The sequence below is a fragment of the Myodes glareolus genome, chromosome 19 (assembly GCF_982192425.1).
Source record: "Myodes glareolus chromosome 19, mMyoGla1.1, whole genome shotgun sequence".
Taxonomy (NCBI): domain Eukaryota; kingdom Metazoa; phylum Chordata; class Mammalia; order Rodentia; family Cricetidae; genus Myodes; species Myodes glareolus.
Genome location: NC_142044.1, coordinates 22820362 through 22845789, shown reverse-complemented (window position 1 = coordinate 22845789; position 25428 = coordinate 22820362). Strand labels below are relative to the sequence as shown.

Here is a 25428-nt window from a genome sequence, read left to right as displayed (position 1 = left end):
CACGTGTTTTTGTAAAGGCCTCCCATAGATAAGGAAATGGAGGCACAGGGAGATTAAATTTCCTGCCAGGCTTCACTAGGGAGCTTCAAACCTGGAATTCCCGCCTAGAGATTCCAGCTCCAGGCATTTGCTCTTCAGAAATGCTACCTCCGCTTGTGTGCCCTGGGGTATCACCTGTGGGTGTCAGTTGAATCCATCCAACTCTCAGGCCCATTAGGGTTAAGGCGCCCACAGGGGACTCCAGGTGAAACTAGATTCCACAGGACTTGGAGCTGACACAGTGGCTATCTCTACCTGCAGAGCGGCTGAAAGGCTCGCCTCTGGAGTGCGGAGGAATGTTCGGTCTGGCCCAAGTGCTGGATTTTACTCTGGTCACCCCTCCAGGGCTCCGCCCACTGCTGGGCAGATGGCCTGTCCAGTAACTCTGCTAGTCCCTAGCTTGACAGGATGAAACGGATACGCCTGCATCCAGGACGTCAGCACCACTTCAGGAAGCAGAGTGGGGATGAAGCCAAGGGCATGCTGAGCCAGCACAGACAGCTCAGAGTGTTCCAGCAGAAGGCTGGGGAAGGAGCCCGGAGGTCATGTGCACCCAGGCCTCCCACTGAGCAAATGGGAAAGTCAGGTCCAGACAAGGGAGGTGGCTTGCCTCCTCCTCAGACTCCTGCCATTGCATTTCGGGACACAGGAAGATGCCAGCCTTGGAAAGTCACACCCCTCCCTGTGTAACAAGTCACTTAGCATCCAAGTCCTTTTTTTTTTTCCTGTTGTTCCCAGAGTGGCCTTGACCTCACTAGAGTCTCAGATTCACAGAAATCTTCCTGCCTTCAGCCTCGTGAGTACTGGGATTACAAGCAGGCACCATCACACCTGGGTATGAGCCAAGTCTTCGATCCCATCTACCTGTAGGAAGGAGATGATCATAGCCTGGAGGAGGCCCCCAATCCTGCTCAGGTGGCTGTGATTGCAACAACTCCTCTTGACGTGGTACCCTTGCTGGTGTGTTCCAAGTAGTCCGTGTTTCAGGAGTTAGCTCCTCTCAGCTGAGACGAAGCCTCTGTTCCAAAGCGGGTCTTTCCCAGGCTGCTGGAGGTTCCCAGGCCAGCAGCCGCCAGCCTCACCCAGGAGCTGGCTGGAAACGCAGAGGCTCAACTGCCACCCAGCCCTGATGAACAGGCTCGGTCTGCCTCCTGACAAGCGCCCCACCCCACCCCTGAGAAGCCCTACTCATCACTTTTTCCTTCCTTCCCTTCTTCCTCCCTCCTTCCTTTCCTTTTTATCTTTGTTATTGTTGTTGTTGTTGTTTTCAGAGAAAGGGTTTCTCTGTGGAGACTTGTCTGTCCTGGAACTCGCTCTGTAGACCAGGCTGACCTCGAACTCACAGAGATCCACTTGACTCTGCCTCCTAGTGCTGGGATTAAAGGCTTGTGTCACCATCACCTTTCCTTTTATTTTTATTTCTTTACTTAAAAAGGCGGGGAGAGGTCCTAGCCATGTTGCTCAAACTGGTCTCGAATTCTGGGGCTTAAGCAAGGCATAGTGGCATACATACCCTTGTTATTCCAGCATTCCAGGGACTCCTGCAGCAGAATGACTCTGAGTTCAAGGCCAGCTGGGGCTACCTGTCAGGAACATTACAAACTAAGGATCTAAGGCTAGCTCTGATGGGCGAGTACTTACCCAGTACACGCAGAGCCCTAGCTTGCCCCTGCCATCACATGAGCCTCTTGTGCCAACACTGGGAAGCAGAAGGGAGGGTCATTCTGCTGTATTGTTTTTGTTTGGGGTTTGTTTGTTTTTCAAGACAGGGTTTCTCTGTGTAACAGCCCTACCTGTCCTAGAACTAGCTCTTATAGACCAGGCTGGCCTTGAACTCATAGAAATCCGCCTGCCTTTGCCTCCCAAGTGCTGGGATTAAAGGGGTGCACCACCACCACCCAGATATATTGGGAGTTTTAAGGTCAACCTGGGCTAGAGACCCTGTCAGAAAACAGAAAAAGAAAGAAAGAAAGAAAGAAAGAAAGAAAGAAAGAAAGAAAGAAAGAAAGAAAGAGAGAGAAAGGGAGGAGGAGGGAGGGAGGGAGGGAGGGAGGGACGGAGGGAGGGAAGAAGGAAGGAAGGAAGGAAAGAAGGAAGGAAGGAAGGAAGGAAGGAAGGAAGGAAGGAAGGAAGAAAGGAAAGAAGGAAAGACAGACAGGAACACCTGGGGTTCAAGAGATCCCCCTGCCTCAGCCTATGAAGCAATGAGAACTACAGGCCATGAGCATGTACATCAGTGTACAGTTGTATTAGAAGGGATGCTTGGCTTTGGCCTGTTATTTTAGGCAACATGGGCGAAACACATTATTTTTATCATTTGGAAAATTTATCATGAATTCTTATTGCCCATCTCACAGATAAGAAGGCTGAGGCAGGTGGCAGAAAGTAATAGAGGCATTCTCCAAACTGTGGGCCTCTGTTGTGATGAATCTGAACCCCCACTCTCCTGGTTTGCTCAAAGTCTTTGCTTTCGAATCAGGCACCGACTGGGAGTTGGGGACTTGAGGGTGCTGGTGGCAGCGTGAACTCGGAGGAGCCAGAGGCACAGCCAGAGGCACAGCGCCTGTCAACAGGCAGCCTGCACAGCTGTGGGTCGCGGTGACCAGTGGGCTCTGCTCCCTGCCACAGCCATCCTTCCAAGCTGGTGAAGACAGCCAGCGCTCCGGCTCTGGCACCCGTCGAGCCCAGGACGGAGGACGACAGCCACAGTCCTCGTCACCACACGCCCATTGTACGGGTGAGGCAACGGCAGCTCCAGGGAGCCTTGAAACTGTTGAAGGCTGCACAGCCCATAAGCGTGTATCTGGGGTTCAAGTCCAGGTCTGCTTGCCTTCCGGCCTTGACTCTTCCCATCTCCCTGGGACTCTCTGAATTTTGAGCCTGCCATTGAGAGACCTGGAGTGCAGAATCCTTCCTACAACCTCCCAGGTATGGCCCTGCAAGGGAGGTTGTCACTCTTGTGGGCCCGCCACTTCATATGACTTTTCTAGATCGTGAGGCAGCTAGGGACAGATCTGGGATTTAAAACCTACATTCTCTCTTTCTCTCTAACCCAAAAGAGCAAGTAATTTCTTCATTTCCAACTTCCGGGGGCGTCGAGTGCCCTGCCCCCACCACACCCCTTCAGAGAGCTCGACACTCCATATCGGTGGACCGGCACGGCAGGACTTTGAAAGCTGATAAAACATGAAAATATGGCTGCTCGGGTTTAGAGCACTTGTTGCTCTCATAGAAGACCTGGGTTCAACTCCCAGAATCCACAACCACCCATAATTCCAGTTCCAGGAACTTCCCTCTTCTGGCCTCCACAGGCACCAGGCACGCATGTGGTAAACATACATACATGCAGGCAAAACAATGGCACGTATAAATTTAAATACGCAAATCTAAAAAAGATAAATCAACATGAAAATGGGCATGTACTCAAAGAGAGAATCCATTCTCATGAGACCCTTCGTATGCTGATCCCTGTTATTTGCTCTGTGGTGTTGAGTAAATTCCTTGTGCTCTCTGGGCTCCTTAATATTTACCCATAAAGGGAGGCTGACCAGGATCCATACTGCACAGAAGTAAATGAACCGTGCTTTAAAAATACACCTTTATTCCCAGCACTTGGGAGGCAGAGACAGGTGGATCTCTGTGAGTTCTAGGCCAGCCTGGTCTACAGAGTTCTAGGACAGCCGGGAACACGTCAAACCCCCAGTCTCAAGAAACAAAACAAAACAAATTGCCTCCAGCCATGCTGGACACTGTTCTCACAGTCATGTGGACTCTGTCAGTAACAGACTATCCAGCAGGGTGTCGAGGACAGGCTAAGTGTTTGGGGACTGTCTGGGAAGTGTCACCCAAATTCACTTCCCCATTGCAGAAGTGGAAATTACATCAGTCAGTGACAGCTCAGAAAGCAATTCTACATTCAGCGATTGAGAAAGGAAATTGCAGCCAGGCACGGCACGACCGTACACACCTGTAATCTCAACACTCAGGTGGCCTAGCCAGGAGGGCATTGAGAGTTCAAGGCCAACCAGAACTACTTAGTGGATTCTGATGACTGCAGATCCAGTGAAAGAAAGAAGGGGGAGGGGAGGAAGGGAAGGATACAAAGAAGGGTGGGAGAAGAAAAAGAAGAGGCGAGGTGAGAAAAGAGAGAAACGGAGAGGGGAAGGAGTGAGAAAGATGGGAAGAACAGGACACACACGAGTTGAGCTTTGGCTGGCTTCACCAGTCGTCTCCTTTCTTCAGTCCTTAAACCTGGAGTGGGCTCTGCATGTCCTCACCTCCCAGGGACACAGCAAGCCCTTGAACTGGAGTCATGATGAGAAATGCCTTTGAGAGCAAACCCCCAGATGCCTTCCTCTACGAGCCAAGGCCAAGTCTGCTCTCAGGTCACACCAGCCTCAGTCAGCTAAGGAGGCAGGAATAAGAGAGCGTGAGTGTGCACTGGGGCTGGACACCGAAGCCACCAAAGCCAGGGCTGGGCCAGGGCAGGAGTGTGGTGACTAGACGAGAACACGAGGAGTCATTACCAAAGGTCAGACCAAAGTGCTGTGTCCTAGGCAGAAAGGCGTCTGACACAGCGCAAGGAGGTTCCACCTCGACTGTCTGTAGTCCCATTACAGAAGGTCAGCCTGCTGACGACCCACCAGCCTTTGGGAGAGCCTGGGTGTCGCTCCGAAGCAGTTGGTGTTTGGCTATGACTTCTAGGCCTCAAGCCTCAGCTTCCGCTGGCTGAAAATAGGGCAAGTGTGAGCCAAACCTCTTCTTTATTGTTTGTTTGCCTGTTTCTTTGAGACAGGGTCTCACTATATAGCTCTGAAGTCATTATGTAGACCAGAACTCATTACATAGACCAGCCTGGCCTTGAACTGCCTCTGCCTCTGCCTCTGCCTCTGCCTCTGCCTCCCAAATGCTGGAATTAATGACAGGCACCACCACACCTGGCTAGATAAGCCTATTTTAAAATGAGCTTCTTATTTTGGAATGATTTCAAGTTGCCTCAAGATTACAAAGAAAGAATGAAGGGCTCTCCCACCGCTGCCACTCAGGGTCTTCCCCTTTTACTATTTTTTGTTCGTTTGGAATGCTTGTCACAAGGAAGAGAGCGTGGCGCATGATTGTGGCTCATTGAACTCCAGATTTAAGTCAGACTAACTAGCTTTTGTTTTGAACCCAGGGCCTTGTGAACATCAGCCATTCCAGCCCTCTTCTTACTTTGTATCTTGAAAGAGGGTCTTGCTCAGCTCTCCAGGTTGGCCTTGAATTTGCGGTAGTCCATCCGGGCTTTGAACCTCCCAAGGAGCTGGGATTACCAGCCTATGCCACCAGGCCTGGCTTAGACTATTTGCCTTTCAAATAGTTACTAGTGTGTGTTTTTTCTCAATTCCAGATATCATACTGTCTTGTTTATGAAGTCCCCTCCCAGCTCTGAAAATGGAAGCAGGCCATCTCACTAAGGGACCAGGGTGAACTCTCATCAAATAGATATAGTGCTGTGTGACTCTAGAATAATGCAAGGCAAGTGGCCGTAATCCGTTCCCCCTCCCCCAGAGAGTACTGGGAGTAACCACTAGCAAATTCACGCGAAGTACTTAACTGGATTTTTAGTATGCCAAGGGCTTGTCCTGGACCCACACCCACCAGTACCAGCCCAGTGTATTGTACACTGTGACACAGAGAAGTCAACAAAGATCACCAGAAAAAATGGCTAATAGGAAAAAAAAGGGGGGGTGGGGGATATGGTCTTGCTAGTCTAGTAAGTTAGAACCAACCAGGAAAGTCCAGGACAGAAAAGGACAGAGCTCTCCAAGCCGGTGAGCCTGACATCTCACCTATGTGCCTGTGAGACTCTAGCCACTCTTCAGCCTGTGTCTCATGCCCTCCAACAGCGACTCCAAGGAGATGAACAGGGACATTCCATAAACATCCGGAGAATAGGCAAGCAAACAAGGGGTGATGCGTAATTCTGATGCTTCTGTTGCCTCCTCCTCTTCCTCTGCTTTTCCTCCTCCTCCTCTTCCACCCTTACCCCCTCTTCTTTATCTTACTTCTATTTTTTAATGTGTGTGGAGGGTATTCGTGCGTGTGAGCCTGCCAGCACACAGACCTATGCATGTTCAGCATCCTCCTCCATCTTTTCCTTATTGTATTGAGACAGTGTCTGTTGCTAAACCTGAAGCTCGTGCTTTTGGCTAGACTGGCTGGCCACTGAGGTCCAGGATCCTCTTGTCTCTATCCCACATTACTGGGGTTACAGGAATGCACACCATACTTGACTCTTTTTTTAACGTAGGGACTGTGGATTCAAACTTAGGCAAGGCTGCTTGTCTATTTGAGTGCTCTAACCCAGCAAGCCATCTTTCCCACTCTTTGTGTCCATATGTGTTTAAGTACAGGCATGTGTAAATTGGTTCTTCCCTTTCCCTACCTCGTTTCTGTTTGGTTGGTGAATTGTTCTTTGGTGTGCTGTGTCCTCCAGGCTAGTCCGCGCAGAAGCCTCCCAGAGGTTCTCCAGCCCCTGCCTCCCATCTTGCCATGGGAGATGACAGTATCTGGGATCCGGTGCTGGTTCTGGAGCTCAAACTCCAGTCACGGGACTTTCGAAGATGGTGTTTTTTTACCAAGTAGCCATTTCCTTGCGACCCTCCTCCTATACCATTTTTCTTATTTTGGAAACGGTCTCATGCGTCCCAAGCTGTCCTTGAATGCCTTTATATACCACAGATGCTCTTGAACTTCTGAGTGCTGGGTTGACAGACATGTATCACCAAGCTCTGCTGGTGTAGTACTGGGCATCCAACCCAGGGGCTCATGCTTACCAGGTACAGAGCTCCCCCGCCATCTTCCAGGAACTATGAAGTCACTGCAACTGAGATCATTAAGGAATGAGCTGAAGGCTCTTGCACTGGTTCCCCGGGATTGGTGCTGGGATCTTCCCCCTTTTGCTTGCTTGTTTGTTTACTTTCTGGGAGGAGTGGATGATTAACTATGAATTCGTCCTCCCTTTCCCAGCCAAAGCCATGTTGAAAAGCCAATTCCATCACCTCCATTGCTACAACACCTTTCCTCATCCGGGAGGAAATTAGGCAAGAAAACCGGCCCACTGCCTGGGTCCGGCTCTGAGAGGAGTCACAGGGCTGTTCCCACAGCTGCTCCAGCAAGGATGGTGTGGGACCTGTTTCCACAGAATCACAAAACAACAGCAGAAGGGACCAAAGCAATCAAACAGCGTCACTTCTGCTTAAAAGACAATAGGAATGGCAAACTGTTCGGACATGAGATGAGGCCATGCTTCCAAGATCTCTACTTCCGTGGTTCTGTGACTCGGAGGTCTACTAGGCTCTGAGCTGCTGGAGGGTCTCCATCCATCCATCTCTCGGTCACCCACTTCTCCCCCCACGACCGCCCACTCATCCATTCACCCATCACTTCTCATCCATCCGTGACATTTGACCTTTCCCTTCAGTTGGCACTGTGCTAAGTGAGAGAGAGGAGCAAGGCTTCAGCAGTCACTAGCACTGAGTCTCAGCCACATTCTCCTAAGGTCCACCACAGTGTCTAGCTTTGGCTAGGTATAGGACATGCTTGTTGGGCGAATGGTGGAGCCCTCGTTTTTTGCTAATGTGTTTATTGACTAATATACCAGAAAATATTATAATATATATATTATGTATATATATATATATATATACCAAAAAATATATCATTTTTGAAGATATAGATGTAGCTGAGGACTCTGCATTAGGGTTGCTTGTTTCCAAAACCACCTTTCGTTGGCATTTGTTACCAGGAGCCAGTACAGCAGTATGCAGGCTGAGAACACTAAGGGGCCAAGTTCCTATCCTCGCTAGGAGCTGGCTCCTCCTGAGCAGCTACTGGGAGACACTTGAGCCTTCATTTTCTCAAGCATAAGACAGGGAAATATTTGACTTGCCTAGGTCATGAAAGGAGGGGACCTTCTAGAAGGATGCAGTGAACCAAAGTGAGGCGAAAGAAGAAAACTTCTAGAAATTCCTGGTGTAACGGCACACACATGTGAGTCCCAGCCTTCACAGGGCTGAGGCAGGAGTATTGAGTTCAGGGTCAGCCTATAGATAGTATGATAGTGTGGTGTTCCGACCCACTCAAATGTCAAATGTGTAAGGGACACAAGAGAAACTAAACATGAGCGACCCCCACTCATGGCACCCTTCTCTCAGCCAGCCGGGAGCCAGCACCCCTGCCCTGGTCTGTTCTCAGGAGATTAAACGTGTGTGTTTGTGGTATCACACATCAGCCTGGCCAATCCTGACCCACATTTCTCCCCGTCCGATACATGTAACAACAGTACAAAGGGGTGTTGTAACCTTAATTGCTTGCAGTGTTTTGAAATCCTCAGATTAAAGCGAGGGAAGTCCAAAGTATTCACTCTGTGTGTGCCCAAGCTGTTGCACCAAGCCTGGGTTCACTGGAGCAGGAAGACATTGCAGCACGGGTTCTGTGGTTCTCCGGGAACTAGGGGTTGAAGGTCCTGTTCGTGGAGAGGCCAGGACCAACCCAACCCTTCTACCAGTTTCGTTTTTTGTTTTGTGGATTTTTTTACTCTGGGAGGTCGAGTGAAGGGTCTCCTATAGCTCAGACTGGCCCCAGACTAGCAATGTAGCTGAGGCTAGCCTTGAACTCCTGATCCTCTTGCCTCAGCCTCCCAAGTGCTGGGATTAGAGGAATGCACCACCACACTTGGCCAGCCTACCAGCCATTTGCTCTTTTCCCACACGGCTTCTGACTTGGTGTTCTCTCTCTGTTCTTTGTGGTTCCCGAGTCACATGACCTGCACTACAATGACTCTGATACCATGGATCTGCTTTTCTAAGCTACCTCTAGCTGAATGTCAGCAAAGGACAAGAAAAAAAAATGTCACCTGGTACTTGCGCCAGGTTTTTCCTGTGGGCCCAGAGCTGGCAGTTAAGACTTCGTGGTTCTGTTTAGTTAAAATTTTATCTCCTCAGAAAACCAGTCTCTCTAGGACTATCCAAGGCGAAGCGGTCACCCTGAACACACACACAAAGGAGCAACACCGAAGGGACTCCTCAGGCTGTGGCTGTGTATTCATACACCCACATATATGTACACACAAGTGTACATTAACAATAATTAAATGGAAAGGTCATGAATTTGAGGAGAGAGGGGGACACGAGAGGAATTGGGGAATAAAGAGGGGTAGAAATGATGTAAACATAGTAGTCATGTAGAAAATTCTCAAAAGAAGAGTTTTTTATTTTTAAAAAAAAAAATGTATCTCATGAGCCAGGCATGGCAGCCCACACTGTAATCCCAGCATTTGGGAGGCTGCCGCAGGGCAGGGTTTGAAAGCAACCTGGGTTATAATAGTAGCGCCCTGTCTCAAACAAGTAAATAACTAAAGAAACAAACCCAAAAACCAGGAAAGGGTATAATCCGTAGTGGGTGCCTTGGGAACCGGCGTCAGGCAGGGATGGACAGAGCCTGAAGCACCCAGGTCCTGTTTCAGGTGCTAGATCTGACTTTCTCTTTCTGAGGAGTCACTGGACATGGGGTATGGTGGCTCGCACAATGCTTACAGGACAACTGACAGGTCAGTTCCCTTCTCTCACCAGGTGGATGCTGGGAATCAGATTAAGGTTGTCAGGCTTGGTAGCAGGCACCTGTTTTCAAAGAGTCATTTCCTCAGCCTTGAGGCTTTGCTTACTTTCTAAAACGTGTCTTTATTAACTTTGGGGACTTTCCTATTTGACTTGCATATACTGGATCATATTCGCCTCCCACTCCTTCCCCTCTTCCTAGGTCTACCATCAGTGCCTTCCCGATGCTCTCCCAACTTTCTTTTTTTTTTTAATAGACCAGATTCCAGTTTGTGCTGTCCATAGACATGGGGCCCCAGCCATCAGTAGAGCCTCAGCTTAGGGAGGAGACGTGTGAGCCCCTCCCGCCTCCTTGCTCACTCAGTTTTAACCAGTCTGGTATGTTTGTTTAAAAGAGATTTCAAAGATGCAGTGACACTAAGAACCTAGTTCAGCCATCTTTTCCAATTCCATGACCCCGGTCCATGTTTTCTAAGCAGTTTTTCCTTGTTTTCATATTTATACTTACAGAGTGGGCAGAAATGTCAATCATTATTCTTATGATAATTGGGTCTAAAGTTGGAGGGGCAAGTGTCTTCTGGAACTTACACGACCCTTTCTCTATCAAGATGAACGAAGGTGATAAAATTCTGTTGGGGACCTGTGACACTCTTGTCGGGTATTCGGAGCTTTTCTCTAATTCTCCATTTCCCTAACCTAAAACACTAAAAGCCAGAGAATTCTTTTCGTTTTTTTGTGTGACACCCTTGATATATGGTCCAGGCTGGTCTTGAACTCTTAGCTTGCCTGTCTCAGCTTCCCAAAGTATCGGGATGACAAGACAGCTGTCAATCGCCCATGCGTGTCAAAAGCCAGCCAGTTCTTCAACCCCAAAATCCACGTTATGCTCCCTCCAAAGCTTCCAACCCAGCTCACAGCACCCACAAACCGCATTTCGCATCTGAGTCCTGCACACTAAAGTGCCCGTGCTCAACGACACATACAAAAAGCAGATTCCAGGCAGGCATAATGGCACGTGCCTTGAATCTCTGTGAGTTCAAGGCCAGCTCAGTCTGCACAGCAAATTACGGGTCAACCAGGACTACCACTCTCCTGTCTTCTGTGAGACACTAAGCCCCTGAAGTCAAAGGCCTTTGTGGCCTGGAACAGCTACAGGAGGCAGTGCCTACAAAGGAGACTCACCACAGTTCTTTACAAAACCAGATTTATTCAAAGTTCTCTACAAGTCAGCAACAGTGTGCCACTATCTCCCTCATGCTCACAGGACACCTAGTGTTTCCAGCTGTCCAGGTCCTCAGCCAGGGATCACAGACACAAGAGCTGGGCAACCCCAACGGAGGCCTGTCCCTGCTCCTCCCGAGTCCCACCGTCCTGTCAAGGTCGTATTGAACAGTCATTCACATTTCTCGCGGCTCTGGACACACAGGTTCCTCAGACAGACACAGACGACAAAACAAGCCTTAGAGCCAAACAACAACAACTGGACATATGTATAAAAGGTAAAATGTATGTACAAATATAAAGTACACGGTACGTGAGGTATACACGGCATTCTCACAATGTTAGTAGTCTGCCTAGGCATAGCCCTTGAAGACGCCCGCCTGCTTCGGGGCCATTTCTCGAAATACAGTAACTCTGTTACCCGTTTAACCGCCCGGTGTCAGCCCTGTCCCAGACAGTGACTGCTATTTCATCTGTACTTTTTTGTTTTTTTTTGTTTTTTAATGTGACTTCCGGCAGCTTCCCCGGAGAAGTTTGGTTTCTTGCAGGGAGTAAGTGTCCATCTCCAGAAGCATTCAGGCCGAGGTTGGGTTCCCACCTGTGGAAGCCAGAGCAGTTAGAAGCCAGAATTTGCATCGGAAGAACATTAAAGTCCTTTCCGGCTACGTCTTCGAGGTTTACTGTCACACCAGAGACAGCATCAGGATGGAGTCACAAGCCACACAGCACACGAGGTCCAAAGAGCCCATGAGAAACTGAAGACCCTGGATACCAGAGACCCAGCATACCCATGGGATGGCGGTGTCCAGTTTCTCTCTGAATATTAGCCTCACGATCTTCCAAGACTGTCCCAAATGCTCTTTCGTTGAAGCCCAAAGATGGTTCACAAATGCTCCTGAGAGAGCAGGGTGGGAATCTCCTCACCCCTGTCCTCAGACACAAAACGTTCCACCCCAAGATGGTCTTGGGGTGAGGGGTAAAGCTGAAGGTTGTGTTTGACGAGAGTCTCAAGAGCTAACAGATACCAAGGGATCAAATTAATTTTTTAAGAAAACATTGCTGTCCGACTGAGCTTGAGGGTTCTGAAACAGCCAGGGGTTTGAATCTCCCAATATTTTCCCACAATTAGCTGGTGAGTGCCTTCGCGGCTGCACAGGAGAGGTTCCAAGGTTGGGGGGGGGGGCCGCAATATTATTGCATAGGCGGTCTTGGCAAACGCTGGGAGGAAAAGAGTCTGGATTCAGGCAGGCTCTGGAGCTTCTCAGTCTGTTCCAACAGAGGAGAGTGTACAGCAAGGGTGAGGGTAAAAAGAAGAAAGAAAAACTTCCGGTCAGAGAAACCGCAGCAGCAGGTAGAACCTTCAAAGACAAGTTCAAAGATGGCAGGTTTGTCGCCCCGACCGATCAGCCACCTTGTTAAAATGCCTCTGTGTGATGTGCTTCCTTTCCCATTCAAATGTTCAAGTTCATCACCCCTGACCACGTGGGATGGCCATACTCTTCCATTAGCTTCCAGACATGGGACTTCCTCGTATCCGAGGCTGGGACAGGCGTGACGGTGCATCGAGAAGGGGACGGCACCTCTGCAGAGCAGCTAACCTGAGTGAGTTCTGCTCAAATGAAGTCACTCGGCCCAGAGAGGCAGCACCACACTGAGCCCTATGGGGACAATTGTGCTCCGTCCCCAAATCTGGCTGGCACCATGTAAGAGGGCCTGCCCGTCATTAGAAATGGAAATGCCATGTGTGAGAATTATGAGGTTTCTGAGGTTTTTTTTGGAGGGGGGGATTAGCAGAAGAAGGAACTAATGTCACTGTCCTCTTGGTACTCGGGAACAATCTGGTCTGAAGTTCCTATTTCTGAGTCAGTATACCCTGGTTCCAAGACATATTCGAACCAGGGATGGAGCAAGATCTCAGGAGCTGTGAGTCTCTCAGAAGGTTCTCGTCTCAGGAGGCTGCGGATGAGGCACCTGGCTTTGGGGGAGACATGCTCAGGAATGCAGAACTGTCCACGGCGGATTTTGGAGAAAAGGGCACTCGGGTCCGAGTCATGAAAGGGGTATCGTCCAACCAAAAGTGTATAGAGCATCACCCCAAGGCTCCAAACATCCGCCGCCTTTCCAGAGTAGGTCCCAGTAGTGTTGAGGATCTCGGGGCTCACATAGGCTGGGCAGCCATGTTTGTCTGAGAGCGCGTCGTCTTCCCCCTTGATTATGTGTGTATCTTCCAGACTTTCCAGTCTAAGCTGGGTTCTGTGGGAGACGGAAACGGAGTGATTATTTTCAGATCAGCTGCCATGGGAAAACAAGGCCTTCCCAATAACAGTGCCCGGAGGCACTAACAGCCAAGGCCGCAGGAATGTCATTTACCCCTTCCTCTAGTAAGCGTTGGCCTGCAAGCATCCAAGACTAGCGATTTCACAAACCAATACAATCTGCAATAAATATTTGCAAAGTATTGAGAGTGCCCGGGGCGGAGGGGTATGATGCAAAGTCGCAAACAATATTCATGATGCTAGAGCTTGTAAGAGATATCCTAATAGGGTTACGCAACTGACAAAGTTCACATTGCTGAACGGAGAGCTGGTTTCAGGGGAAGACTGGCATGTTCTACAAAAGCTGTCAGGGAAGAACAAGCGTTTGTAACCTCCTTCCTTAGGTAGGGCCTATGCATCTCACTAGTTTCTCACCGTGACACCGACTGCCCAGGCTGGTGACGCTACTGCCCACACTAAGGAAATTTTGTTCACCCGAGCCCCATCTGCAATAACTACAGTGGGGAAGAGGCGAGGAAATGCTTGATTGCGTTTTCTGGGCTGTTTCCCTGTAAAGAACACTTAGGCCAAGACAGAGAAATTATGGGAAGAAACACAAGAGGCTGATGGATCTGAGGAGTACGGGGCCCAAAAACACCCCAGGGCTGCAGAACAGTGCACACTTTATCCTATAAGAGAGTCTCTGTTGAAGAAGTCATTGGAGGATGTGAAGGAAAGCACAGAAACCAAGACTAAAACGGAAAGAAACTGTAGTCCAGAAGACCTCTGGCTGAAGGACCACTTAGGAAGCTGCAGGTGCCTCCGCATATAGGACCAGCCACCCACATCTCCTAGGTCCCCCACAGTCCCACGTGGGACACCTCTAATATCCGGTGCCTGCTTCTCCGAGAAACGGGCCTCTTTCAGTAAGTCACTTGTGAAGTTACACGCAAGCTTTTGGTCAATTCCTTTTCCTCTCAAAGGTATGGTGGTTTCTTTCTTTTTCTTTCTTTCTTTTTTTTTTTTCTTTTCCAGCCTTCCTGTTCCCTGGAGTGTAGCATACATGTGCTAACTTCGGTGTGTCCTCAGCATGACCTCCCTGTTATGTAAAATACCCATCGGTTCTGTAAACGGAAAATATGACTCAACCCACACTGTCTGCCCCTGATTGGTTCCTGTAGTACTAAAACCCTGCACCTGTGCTGGTTACATGAATAGCGTCAGCCTGCCGTTGCTTAACCCTCGGGTTACCAAACCCTATGCCCATGACACTGGCCTGTGCAATGCAGATTTCAAAAGCCAGTGAGGAGGTGTACAGCACATGTTTCAAAAAAAAAAAAAAAAAAGCATCACTATTATCAAAGAAGCACATTCCAGGAACTGGACACTTCTTCACAGCAAACAGTTTGCTTCTCTTTGCTAATCAGGATGTTTCAATAGTTAGTGCAAGGTCAGATACAAATGCATACTTGGAGGACTTGAGCCTGGGCATTTTAGGGGGCCCTGGAGCTAAAGGTAAAAGTGGATAGGTAGGGTTAAGTCCTGTGTAACTATATTCAACCAAGTAACTCACTCCCACAGCACACTCCTGCAGCTCACATCTTCCTACCACAGATGGAGTATGTCTACAGAACGGAATAGACAGTCTATCTCACACAGGTCCCGAAATTCTCTTGGTGAAACCTCCACTTCAAATCTCAATGTCTCCCGAGTCCCTTATCAAGCACATCTTGTCCTTTATGAGGTAAGCCAAGAACTATATTTAGCAGGGCACGCTAGCCAACTTCCATTTATTATTCAATGTGGTTATTTTCTGAAGATGGAGCTGATGTGATTACTAAAAACTCACCAGAGAATGTGAACAAAATATTACAGGGCATGGGGGTGGGGGGCAGGCTGAAATAGAGCAGGAACGCAGTGTGGTAGGGATGGCTGGAATTCTGCAAACACAAGAGCCTAACTAGCTCTGTAATGCCTTCTAGGTACACAAGAGCCACTTGCTGGAAGCAAGGACTTGACCACTTCTTGGAGTATTTTCTTTCCCCGCAGAAGACTGACCTTTCTGACAAGGGGAAATAAGCCTGCGCTGGGACAGAAGTAGGAAGGGCATTTGGTCAACAGGCAGTATCCACAAAAGCACCAGGGTGTCTCTAGGCTTCACGACACTCCATGCAACAGAGCAGAGAATAAACCAAGCCTGACCATGAATTTCCAGAAGCAGAACTTAAGGCTAAACCAGAAAGACCCAAGCCCTTGAGTTTGGCTGGCTGGCACCTAACTGTATGACCTGTATCTTTGGTTTTTATTTTTTTTTGTATTTGTTTTTGTTTTGGGGTTTTTTTTTTTTTTTTTGGTTCCAAAAGGCCACAGGAGGTGCTGTGGCAGTGCTCACCTCTCCTCCGTGGAGAAGACAAATTTCCTAAGCTTCAGGTCCCCCAGAACGATGGCCGACTGGTGGCAGTGAGCAACGGCGGAAACTATCTGCTTGAAGAGCCGAGCGGCCTCCTCTTCCCGAAGCCTTTTCCGGCTCCGCACATAGGAGTGCATGTCCCCAAAGTCCTTCTCAAAGAAGACATAGGCCTTGCTCTCCCCGAGGACCACCTCCACGATGCCGGTGATGTTTCGGTGCGACGGCAGCTGGATGTAGGGCCTGATTTTGTCCTGGTAGTGTTTAATTGGAAACACCTGCGAAGAGAACGCACTCTGTTTAGGGGGTCCGGAAAGTCAGGGGCTGCCCCCCCCAGGTCCCATATGAAGCTGGATTGAAGTTCTCAACCTTTGGATATTCCATTCTCTCTGCCTCTTACACAGCTCCACTGTTATGATAATCTTAAAACCAGTCACACCTCGGGATCTGGGCTAGCATCTTCCAAAGCCTGATGTCTTTTCCAAAGCCTTTTGTCTTTAGGGGACCATCGGTTCCTGGGAGTCAAGGCCAGCTCCCTGATGTGGCTCTTCCTACCAGATGAGGCTGTTAGTAGCCAAGGGAATGGACCCCAGCACCCCTAAGGGTGAAAAGCAGCAGTTAAACGCACATGTGTCCCCGGCAAACCCAGAAGGCTCAGCACAGCACAGTCAAGGAATGTGGTGACTTTGCAGCCTCCAAGGGGAAGCAGGGGCAGCAAACATGCAGAGCTGTCATTAGTCAGAAGGAACCGATGACTGGGAGGGAGAGACTGACAGGGCAACCTTAAGCAACCTGCCTATGGCTGTGACTCAGGTGGAAGCAGCCTGGAGTTACCTTCTCACGGGAGAGGATGGGCACCTCTGAAAGGCTGTTTCTCATGTTTGTTTACACGCCCCCCCCCAGTTGCCCCACCCCCAGAATGGGTAGCAAATCCTCTAAGAAGCTGCAGGCTGGTCTCTTTAAGGACCTTTTGTTCAGTCTGGTTACTCATATCCTAGACGCAACTGGAAATGGTGACACACGGGCTGTCACCATCTGGATCCAGCTATCATCTGCTCGGAGTAACTGGAAGGGGTTGCACAATGACCCAGACCCACCCCACCTCTGAGGTGGCTGCTCTAGTACCAACTGGGGGAGAAAAGTCCCTTTGCTGTCCTCTCTTCCTGCCCCATCCACCCCTCCGCAAGTTTCTCTCTCGAAACTGTTCCCATCCACCAAGAAGAGAGTTTCTTTCTTCCTCTGGGCTTAACCACGCATCTGAGATTTCACGCGGGTGGACAGTAGGTGGCAGCAGCAAGCGGGGAGGGGGGAGTTCAGGTGAGTTGCTGAAAACCCAGGAGCTGCTTTAACTCTCGGGAAAAGAAAGGAGTCGGTGGGGCTCTGGGTGGGCCGGAGGTGTGAGTGTCCGGCTCACAAAGCGCAGAATGCGCAGCCGTCCTCGGCTACCCGCTCTCCAGGAGAGCCGAATCATCCCGTCTGGTGTTATATTCCTCCTAATGTTGGAATGAAAATTGCCGGTCCCAAACTAAAGAGTCCCTGAGAGCTTTTCAGCACTCCTACGCAGGCCAGAAGCCCCTCCCAAGCGTAAGGCCCCCTCCCACCGCTCCCTGGGGTGGGCTGTATTCTGGCCCCAGCAGGAGTTCAAGCCAGAATTCCCTGGGTAGAAGCCCCACACCGTCTGTACACACCCTGTGTCCGTGAACCTCCGGCAAAGAGCTTGCCAGTTGCTCCAAGCCTCAAGGAGGCACCTTCCAGGACAGGGGGAGGAGGTGGGGGATGAGAGCAGGGCAATGGCATGGCCCTGGAATCCATTGCAATTCCTGACTTAAATGGAACGCCACGCGCTAGCTACTCTGAGCGCCAAAGAAAAGAACAGAGATAAAAGAACTGAACCCTGCACTTCCTCTAGACCGCCGAACCCTCACCCTAACACTCCACAGGAAACCCCTCAACCTCCAAAAACACGAAGCTGACCAGAATCCCTCCTTCTCAAACTCAACGCCCGTGTCTGCTCTGCCGAACCCAAGCGCTGGCCGGAGCGTGATCCGGGTGGGCAGGAACCCAAGCACTTCTGTAGACCACCCAGGTCCGCAACCCCCGCCCCAGGATGCTTACCTTGCAGCGCAGCTCGCGGCCGGTGTGGATGCACAGCGCCCGGGACACATGCTCGCGCTCAGCTAGGGGCAGCAGCAGGTAGTCGGCGATGCGACTGGGCCCGGGTGCGCTCGCGCAGTTGCTGCCGGTCCCCTGCGCGGAGGGCGGAGGCTGCGGACTGCAGGGCGAGCCCGGGGGACTGAGGTAGTCTGGGGGGTTCGAGCACTCAGAAAGGCGCGGACACTTGGTCGCCACGGCCGCCGCGTCGTCCGCGTCCAGCAGCCGTTTGGCCGGGGTAGCCCGGGCAGCGGGGAATAGTAGAGCCGGACCCCGGGGCTGCGAGGCGCCGCTGAGTGCAAAGCGCACGGGACCGACCCGCATCGCGGCCCTGGCCGGAGCGGCCCCGGCTTTGTAAATCCCCGGATCCGCGCTGCGACTTCTTCCAGCCCTCGGGATGGAGTTTGCAGATGGAGCTTGGGTCGGCCCCCAAGAGGAGCAAAATGAGAGCCGTTTCTGTAAGCTGGCGTTGCACACGAGGACCACGTTGGCCACGCGTCCGAGAGGGAGAAGCCGCCTGGGGTCTCCAGACCCCCGCAAGCACCAGGTCTGGGCGCCTCGCTGGCGGCGGGGGCCGCTATTGTTGCCGAGACTGTGGATAGTCCGGGACGTGGAGGCGGCCCGAGTTCCCGGGTGCTGAGCCTCGAGGATAGGATTCCGCAGGCTCGGCGGTTTCCCAGAGCAAACGCACTTCCCAAAGCAATTAGTCTTGAGTAAAAGCCGGCACAACTTTTCCGCGCCGCTCGGGATCCTGAGCGCTTCTGGGCTCAGGGCGTGTGAGCGAGCGAGACGCGCTCAGAGAGAGTGACTGAATATGAGTGTGTGCGCTGCACTGATCCTGGCCAGTGCACTCCTTCTCCTTTTCCTCCACCTCCTCCGCCTCCCGGTGACTCACGCTGTATACTCACACACACACACACACACACACACACACACACACTCACTCACAGGCCGGGCTGTGTAAACAGTTGGGAAGCCGGGTTGTGCAATGAGGTGGCTGCGACGACTCCGGCCCCGTCGCCCGGCTCACAGTCACCGGAGCGGAGGGAGGAGACTTGGGGGAGGGGTAATGGAGTTGGAAGCCGGGACAGTGGGGGTGGCCGGAGGCCTGGGGATGCTCCCGACAGCGCGCGCCTGGGCGCAGGTGGGAACGTCCTGGCCGTCTTGGGCGCGCGCACACGCCCCCCCGGGCTAGGCTGGGCAGCAGGCGGCGCGCACCCTACCGCAAGCCCGCGGGCTCCGCGCTGGTTGCCGAAGGAGGGGGCGGAGGAAACGCTCCCGTGACGTCAGGGTCCCGGGGAAGTGGGCGGGAGGGGCGGGGCGGCGGGGGCGAAACGACTGCTGATTGGTGCGCGCGCATCATTCACACAACACAATGGTTCGCGAGCTCCCGGCCGGCGCGCGCACCTTCGGGCTCGCACCCGCAGCTGGCTGCAACCCAGCGGTCACGCCTTTACTCCGGTGGGACCTCCCCGCGGCTTTACACTTGGGGAGCTCCCGGTGGAGCTGTGGGCGCCGCCGAGTCGCGGCTACAGCCGGAGGAAGGGGCGAGAGGAAAGGTGATGAATTCCATTATCAGTCATTCACCCCCCACGCGGTAGTTCCGGGGAAGACCTGTGCGTGGTAGTGAATGTGGCTTTTTTTTCCTTTTCCTGCCTCCTCCCAGCTCTAATCCCCAGCGTCTGTTCGCTTCCACAAATAGAACCTTCTGTTGGATGAAATAAAAGCAAACACTGGGCCTTCTGCTCTGCCTCCACCTCCACGCCCCTCCCGCGCCTGCCGCCCGCCCGGATTGCACGGAAATAGCTTCTCCAGGCTCCTGGGCCGCCCCTTCGCGGTGACTCGCAGAAAGAGCTTCCTGAGCTCCGGCCGGTGGGAAACAAAGGATGTGGGGAACTGGCGGAAGGGGCCCACGTGGCAGCCGCCAGATTCCTGTCCCCTCCCACCTCCGTACACGCCCTAGGGTCTAGGATGCCGGTGCGGTCCAGGGTATTGGGGACATTCTATCCACCGCCAGGGATAGATACTACCTGCACCCGGACAAAGTCGTGTGTGTGCGTTCTTGCAGCATGAGTTGGGTGCTCTTGAAACTAGTTCTGGAAGCTTGCAATCACACTTTGTGTTGTTAGGCTTTGTGTGTGTGTTTGGCGGGGGGGGGGGGGTTCTCCCCTCTTCCGCAAACCAGGTCAGTTTGGAGTCCCTAGATCCTCACTCAGTATAGATACCTATTATCAAAGTCCTTTCTTGTACGTATGCTGAACAATTAATTTTCTAAAACCAGGTCAAACCCAAGAATAAATCCTTTTCATTATTAATTCTCCAGCCATTCAACAAACGCTAATTAAGCATCTCCAAGGGCTAGACACTGGGGATTAGAAGATTTAGATTGAAAAAGTACTGTTGATTGGCATCAGTTGCGGCCTGAGGGTAGAGGTCCGGGATCCTTATTCTTAGCATTTTGCACAGGTTGCCGCACTTGAGTTTAACGCTCGCTTTAAAGGGTTACATTTTGCCCCATTTGGTGAAGAAACGGAAGCCTAGAACTCTTAACCGCCTTGCTGTGTCTTCTTCAAAGTCTATTCGTCTCCTGAGTCTCCTCTCAAGCTTGTTGTGTTCTCAACGGAGTCTCAGAAGAGACTAGTTTGCGGAGAAAAGGAACCCTTGGGGAGGCCTCCATCTGCAACGCGCTGGACTGGGGGATTATGAGAGCGGCGCAGAGGAGAGCTGTGAACTAACTTTGGCCACAAGGGGCAGGGAAGCGCAGAAGGGCAGGGCAGCTCCCAGGAAGTCAGGGCAGCCGAATCTTCATCACAGGTTGTTGGAACCAGGTCTGTTTAAGAAGTTTCTCTAGATCCTGAGGTTTTCTACCTGACCAGATGCTCTCCTGATGACTGCTAAAGATCTGCTGAGCTGCCAGCTGGGCATCTGTTACTGCATGGTAAACCCAGTATGGTTCTGGGTATTCTAGCCGAATGTTGTACACTTACAGGCCCACTGACCACCACTGTTCATGACACCGCTGCTAAATGTGTACTCTCCTACTCTGTTCGACTCCCTGGGATGGCTTTCACAAACTCTCTTTGTCACGCTCTCTAGCCCAGTGTGCGCAGCCGGAGCCTCTGGAAGACCGTGTGCAGGTGGGAGGCAGAGGAGATAGACTTCTCCCTGGAGAACACTTCTCCCTGGCTTGGGTGTCCAGCTGTAGCAGTCTGTCTCGTGATGATCCCCCTCATCCACTTTCTCTTTGAGACTAGTTTTTTCTCCCTGGTTGCCACCATAAGGGCTATCAGAAGCTCTTTTGGAAACCGCCTCGGCTTAAAAGGTCACACTGCCCTTCTCAGGAGGCCCACATCCAGTGACTCTACGGGGCGGAAGGATAATGCCCGGGTCTTCTTGCCAGGGCCTGTACCACCTCTACATTTCCAGTTTCCCAGCTCAGAGCAGGAGGCAACTGAAGCCTTAGACGGTGGTGAGCCTAGCTATTCCTGCCCCATCCAACTCCTCTGCCTTCCACTTCCTGCATTCTGTTTCCAAACGAGTACCTCCTGGGGAGTGCAGCCCCTGACATCCTCTCTGCATGGGCCCAGCTCACTGCAAGGATTCTGGCTCCTGGGATCAGGTGACACCACCTTGTCCTCCAGTCCTAGGGTGACAGCAACTTCCTGAAGTTAAATTCTGAGTCACCCTAGACAGTGTGCTTTGTTCTTTTTTTATTCCTGCTTTTCCAATACCTTTAGAATCCATTCCCCATATTAAACTCTTTCTACTAAACTTGTTGACCTGAATTCTGCTTCCTTGTGTAGCCCCTTCTCTGCCTGTCCCCAATTTGGTGCAAGGCTGTATACTGGGTTCCTGCAGTGAGCTTCTGAGCCATGAAACCATCCTATCAGCCAATGGCAGATACCTACTATGTGTCAGAGTACCTACTAAATGCTGGGGTTACAGGCATACACAAAGTAAAGCTGCCCTCTGCTCCCTTAATCCAGTTTTGTTTTCTTTGGCACAACTATAAAGGAACTCTTGAGACTTGAACCTGATCACATCTGGCAGATCCTGGCCTCACACTGAAGGACTCACAGAGAAAACGCACACCCCCACACTGGGAAAGCAGACCTTCGTTCAGGTCCTGCTTCATTCTCAAGGCTGCCTTTCTGATCTCCTGGTCTCTGTCCTACCCACGCCAGGTCCTGGCAGGGCCCCAACACACCTGCCAGTTCACACCTCTGCCCAGTTCCCCATAATGCCCCCCCACCTGAATCTTGCTTCTCCCTCTGCCACGTTAATGGGCTCTCACTCAGCCTGCAATGCACCCGTATTTCCCCGGCACTTGCAGTGAGGTGTGAACGGCATCCAAGTGCAACGAAGTTGCATCTTCTGTGACCCTTTCGGCTGGGCTGCACTCCCAGGAAAGAGAGTCCTCACTCTAGCCCCAGCTCTATGTCTGTCTCACAAGAGGGGTTCAGCAAGTGCCCGTGCAATGAGGGTCACCCACAGGGACTGCAAGCGGCAAGAGACTGTTTAAAAACCCACATTTGGGCAGAGACAGGCTGGAAACTTCACGACACATTTCAGAGTTCAATCCAGAGCCCTGGAAGACAGTAGGCTGTAGCTAGCCCGAGAAGGCAGGAATTTAAGCTTTGAAGCTATGTGTGCAGGGATGGACACACAGACCCCTGGCGAGCCTGCCATCAGGTAGGACAAGAGCAAGGGCAGAGGTTGTCTTGGTTTTGGTCCTGGGCCTTTCTTTGCTGCCAAGTCTGGATTGAACTTCCTCCTGGCTTCTTAGGCACTGAGCCGACAAGCCTTTTCGTACCTTGCTCGCCTCACTTGTGGAAAGGGTGTAAGAAAGACCTGCGTTTCTTTCCCTGCAAGGGAAACAAATAGAAGCATAGAAAGTGCTTTGGGGTAGTTGGCCTTTACATGAATGTGAGGTGACCAGGGTTATGAAAGCCATGGGCCGGAATTCAGAGACTTTTGCATGAAAACCCAAGACAATGAATAAAACGTATTAGTCAATAGGATGCAAGCAGGAAGTAATTCTTCCCGGCTAAATGGTGATGTTGGCTCTGTAACAATGCCGACCACATGGTGTTGCTGGCCAGTTTCTCTGGTACATTGGCAATGTGAGTGAGAAGCCAGACTCATCGCTGATTTTGGGTGTGGGTGTGAGCCCATGCCCTGCATAGCCCCAGCAATGTGCTGAGTTGACACCTGGTACTCAGCACTGGTTGAGCTGGAGGGGAGGTTGATTTCCCTCGGACTTTTCAGGAACTTACACATTGCGCAACACAGGGAGGACCTATTGATTTTTCTGGATGGGGTTGAGCTACTAATGCGCTCTGGTTTAATCCATTCCGGCAAGTGTGAAGGGAGGTGCATGACCCCAGTGCTGGAGAGCCCCTGCATGAAGCAGGGCATGGTGGTGCCACCTGAAGTCCCATTTCTACCTCCTTGCTGCTGTGGGATAATCCTTTTGTACACTGCAAAGAAATGCAGGTGCCTAAGGCACCTTCTGATTGGTTTAATAAAGAGCTGAATGGCCAATAGCTAGGCAGGAGAGGATAGGTGGGATTTCTGGGCAGAGAGAGGAGCTCAGAGGGTTAGAATCTAGGTTAGCAAGAGACGCTAGTGGGAGACAGAAGCAAGTTGGATGTACAAAATGGGAGAGAGGTAAAATGCTACGCGATAGAACATAGATTAATAGCAACAGGTTAATTTAAGTTCTAAGAGCTAGTTGGGAACAAGCCTAAGCTAAAAGCCAAGCTTTTATAATTGATAATAAGTCTCTGCCTTATTACTTGCAGGCTGGTGGTCCCAAAAGAAAGTCCGACCACACCTTGCTTTCTGCACACAAGTCTTCCCAGACATACAGAAGATGTGGATTGGTGCATTACACTCCCTAAACCAAAGTTCCAAAGGATGAAGAGTAAACTTTGGAATCTGTTTGGGGAAGACAATATTTCAACAGCCGGGACAGAAATAGACATTATTATGTTGCTGCTGTGTACCAGACCCTTTCCTATTGTTTGATGTTCAAAGCAACCGTAGAAAATGCTACTACCCTCTGAATAGACTCAGGAACAGGATAAGAGAAGCTAAGCAACCTGTATGGTATCTGGACGTTGGCTGTGCTTGAATTTGACCCCGGCTGGCAGGTCCCAGCTATGCTTTTTTCTACTTTGGGTACCATTCCTCTCTCCAAATGGAGAGAGAACTTGTTTTGAGTGGTCACCTTTACTACATTGCCTGGACTGGCCTTGAACTTCTGGGTTCAAGTGATCTTCTGGCCTCAGGCTCCTGAGTAGCTGGGACTATGAGCATGCACCAGTGTGTCCAACTAATGAGGAATTCTGTCCAAATCCTTCTTTTATTGTGCGAGCAGAGATCTTCACTACTTCTTCTCCATGCTACTGTTGGGGGGACGGGAGGACAAGTGGGGTTTCTGGTCTGTGACTATGTCTCCTCCTCTTCTTGCCTGTGCTCCAGCCATCATCAAACATGGGTCTCAGAGTCAGGCCGAGGATATTGAAGCTGACATGTTCACAAAGCGGAGTTTGGTGGGCTGTTTTATAATCCTAACACTCTGAAGGTCGAGACAGAAGCACAAATCCAGCCTGGTCTATAATCGGCAGCCATTATCTCAGAAAGAAAAACAAAGCCAAAAATCTCCTTAGTGGTAGAGTGGCTGCCTGCCTTGCATAAGGCTCTGGGTTCAGGTCCCAGCGTGCACACACACACACACACACACACACAATTCTTTCTAGTCAGCAGTCAGGTGTTGTAGCACACACCTACACACCTGTAATCTCACTACGTGGGAGGTAGCAGCAGGAGGATCAGGAGTTCAAGGCTATAGTCAAACAGTTTGAATAGGGGTGGCCCCTGTAGTGTGTTTGAATGCTTGGCACATAGGGAGTGGCACTATTAGGAGGTGTGGTCTTGTTGGAGGAAGTGTGGCTCTCTGGGTGTGGGCTTTGAGGTCTCAAATCCTCAAACTACTACCAGTGTGGGACACAGGTCTCCCTCCGCTGCCTGCAGATCAAGGTGTAGAACTCTCAGCACTTTCTCCAGCACCATGTCTGTCTGCACACTGCCACATCCTGCCATGCCGGTAACGGACTAAACCTCTGAACTGTAAACCAGCCCCAATTAAATGTCTTCCTTTATAAGAATTGTGTGGTCATGGTGTTTCTTCATAGCGATAGAAACCCTAATTAAGATACTTATCCTCATCTGGCCCACGCCTTTAATCCCAGCACTGGGGGGGGGGGGCAGAGGCAGGTGGGTTTCAGTGAGTTCAAGGTCAGCCTGGTCTACAAAGGGAGTTCCAGGATAGTCAGGACCTTTACTCAGAGAAACCCTATCTCAAAATCAAAACAAAACAAAAACAAACCCAAACAAACAAAGATACTTATCCTCAGCTACATCACGGGTTCTGGGCCAGTCTGGGCTGCCACTCCCCTCAAATAGATAACAGTCAAAAACCAGACTTTCTGGAGGAATTGGAAATTCGAGCAGGTTCTAGGACATTCGCCTATGCTGTTCCGGTTTGAATGTGACATGTCCTCATGGGCTCATACATTTGAACACTTGACCCTTAGCTGTGGTACTGTTTGGGCTGTGGCTTGGCCAGCAGAAGCGCGTCACTGGAGATGGGCCTTGGTTCCTGATTCACCAAGATGTGAACAAGCAGCGGCTGCAAGCTCTTTCCATCACAGATGCAGTGCCTCCCAACACCACGCCTTCCCTACCCAGCTGG

General features: G+C 51.0%; 1 protein-coding gene and 1 long non-coding RNA gene across 3 annotated transcripts; one reads left to right on the top strand and one right to left on the bottom strand.

The window, feature by feature from the left end:
- Positions 1 to 10822: 10822 nt before the first annotated feature.
- Positions 10823 to 18512, bottom strand: Trib1 (tribbles pseudokinase 1). 2 transcript variants are annotated; one of them, XM_048457189.3, is made up of 3 exons: positions 17634 to 18512; positions 15504 to 15796; positions 10823 to 13109 (listed from the first exon to the last, which is right to left on the bottom strand). In XM_048457189.3, exons 1-3 carry the CDS (start codon positions 17991 to 17993, stop codon positions 12644 to 12646), a joined length of 1119 nt encoding a protein of 372 aa, XP_048313146.1. In that variant the 5' UTR covers positions 17994 to 18512; the 3' UTR covers positions 10823 to 12643. The 2 variants fall into 2 exon arrangements, with proteins under 2 accessions (XP_048313146.1, XP_048313147.1); XM_048457190.3 differs by lacking the exon at positions 17634 to 18512 and adding an exon at positions 15958 to 16084.
- Positions 18513 to 18794: 282 nt separating this feature from the next.
- On the top strand, positions 18795 to 24841 carry LOC146891088 (uncharacterized). Its single transcript, XR_015735601.1, has 2 exons — positions 18795 to 19228; positions 23474 to 24841. It is a non-coding gene; the product is annotated as an uncharacterized LOC146891088 (long non-coding RNA).
- Positions 24842 to 25428: the final 587 nt, after the last annotated feature.

What these genes read in the sequence shown, in the direction of transcription:
- Trib1 (XM_048457189.3), bottom strand. Translation starts at nt 17,993, where the DNA reads ATGCGGGTCGGTCCCGTGCGCTTTGCACTCAGCGGCGCCTCGCAGCCC. An exon ending in GCCGCGAGCTGCGCTGCAAG is followed by an intron (nt 15,797 to 17,633) that starts GTAAGCATCCTG and finishes TTCTCTTCGCAG; the next exon opens with GTGTTTCCAATTAAACACTA. An exon ending in GTCTTCTCCACGGAGGAGAG is followed by an intron (nt 13,110 to 15,503) that starts GTGAGCACTGCC and finishes CGTCTCCCACAG; the next exon opens with AACCCAGCTTAGACTGGAAA.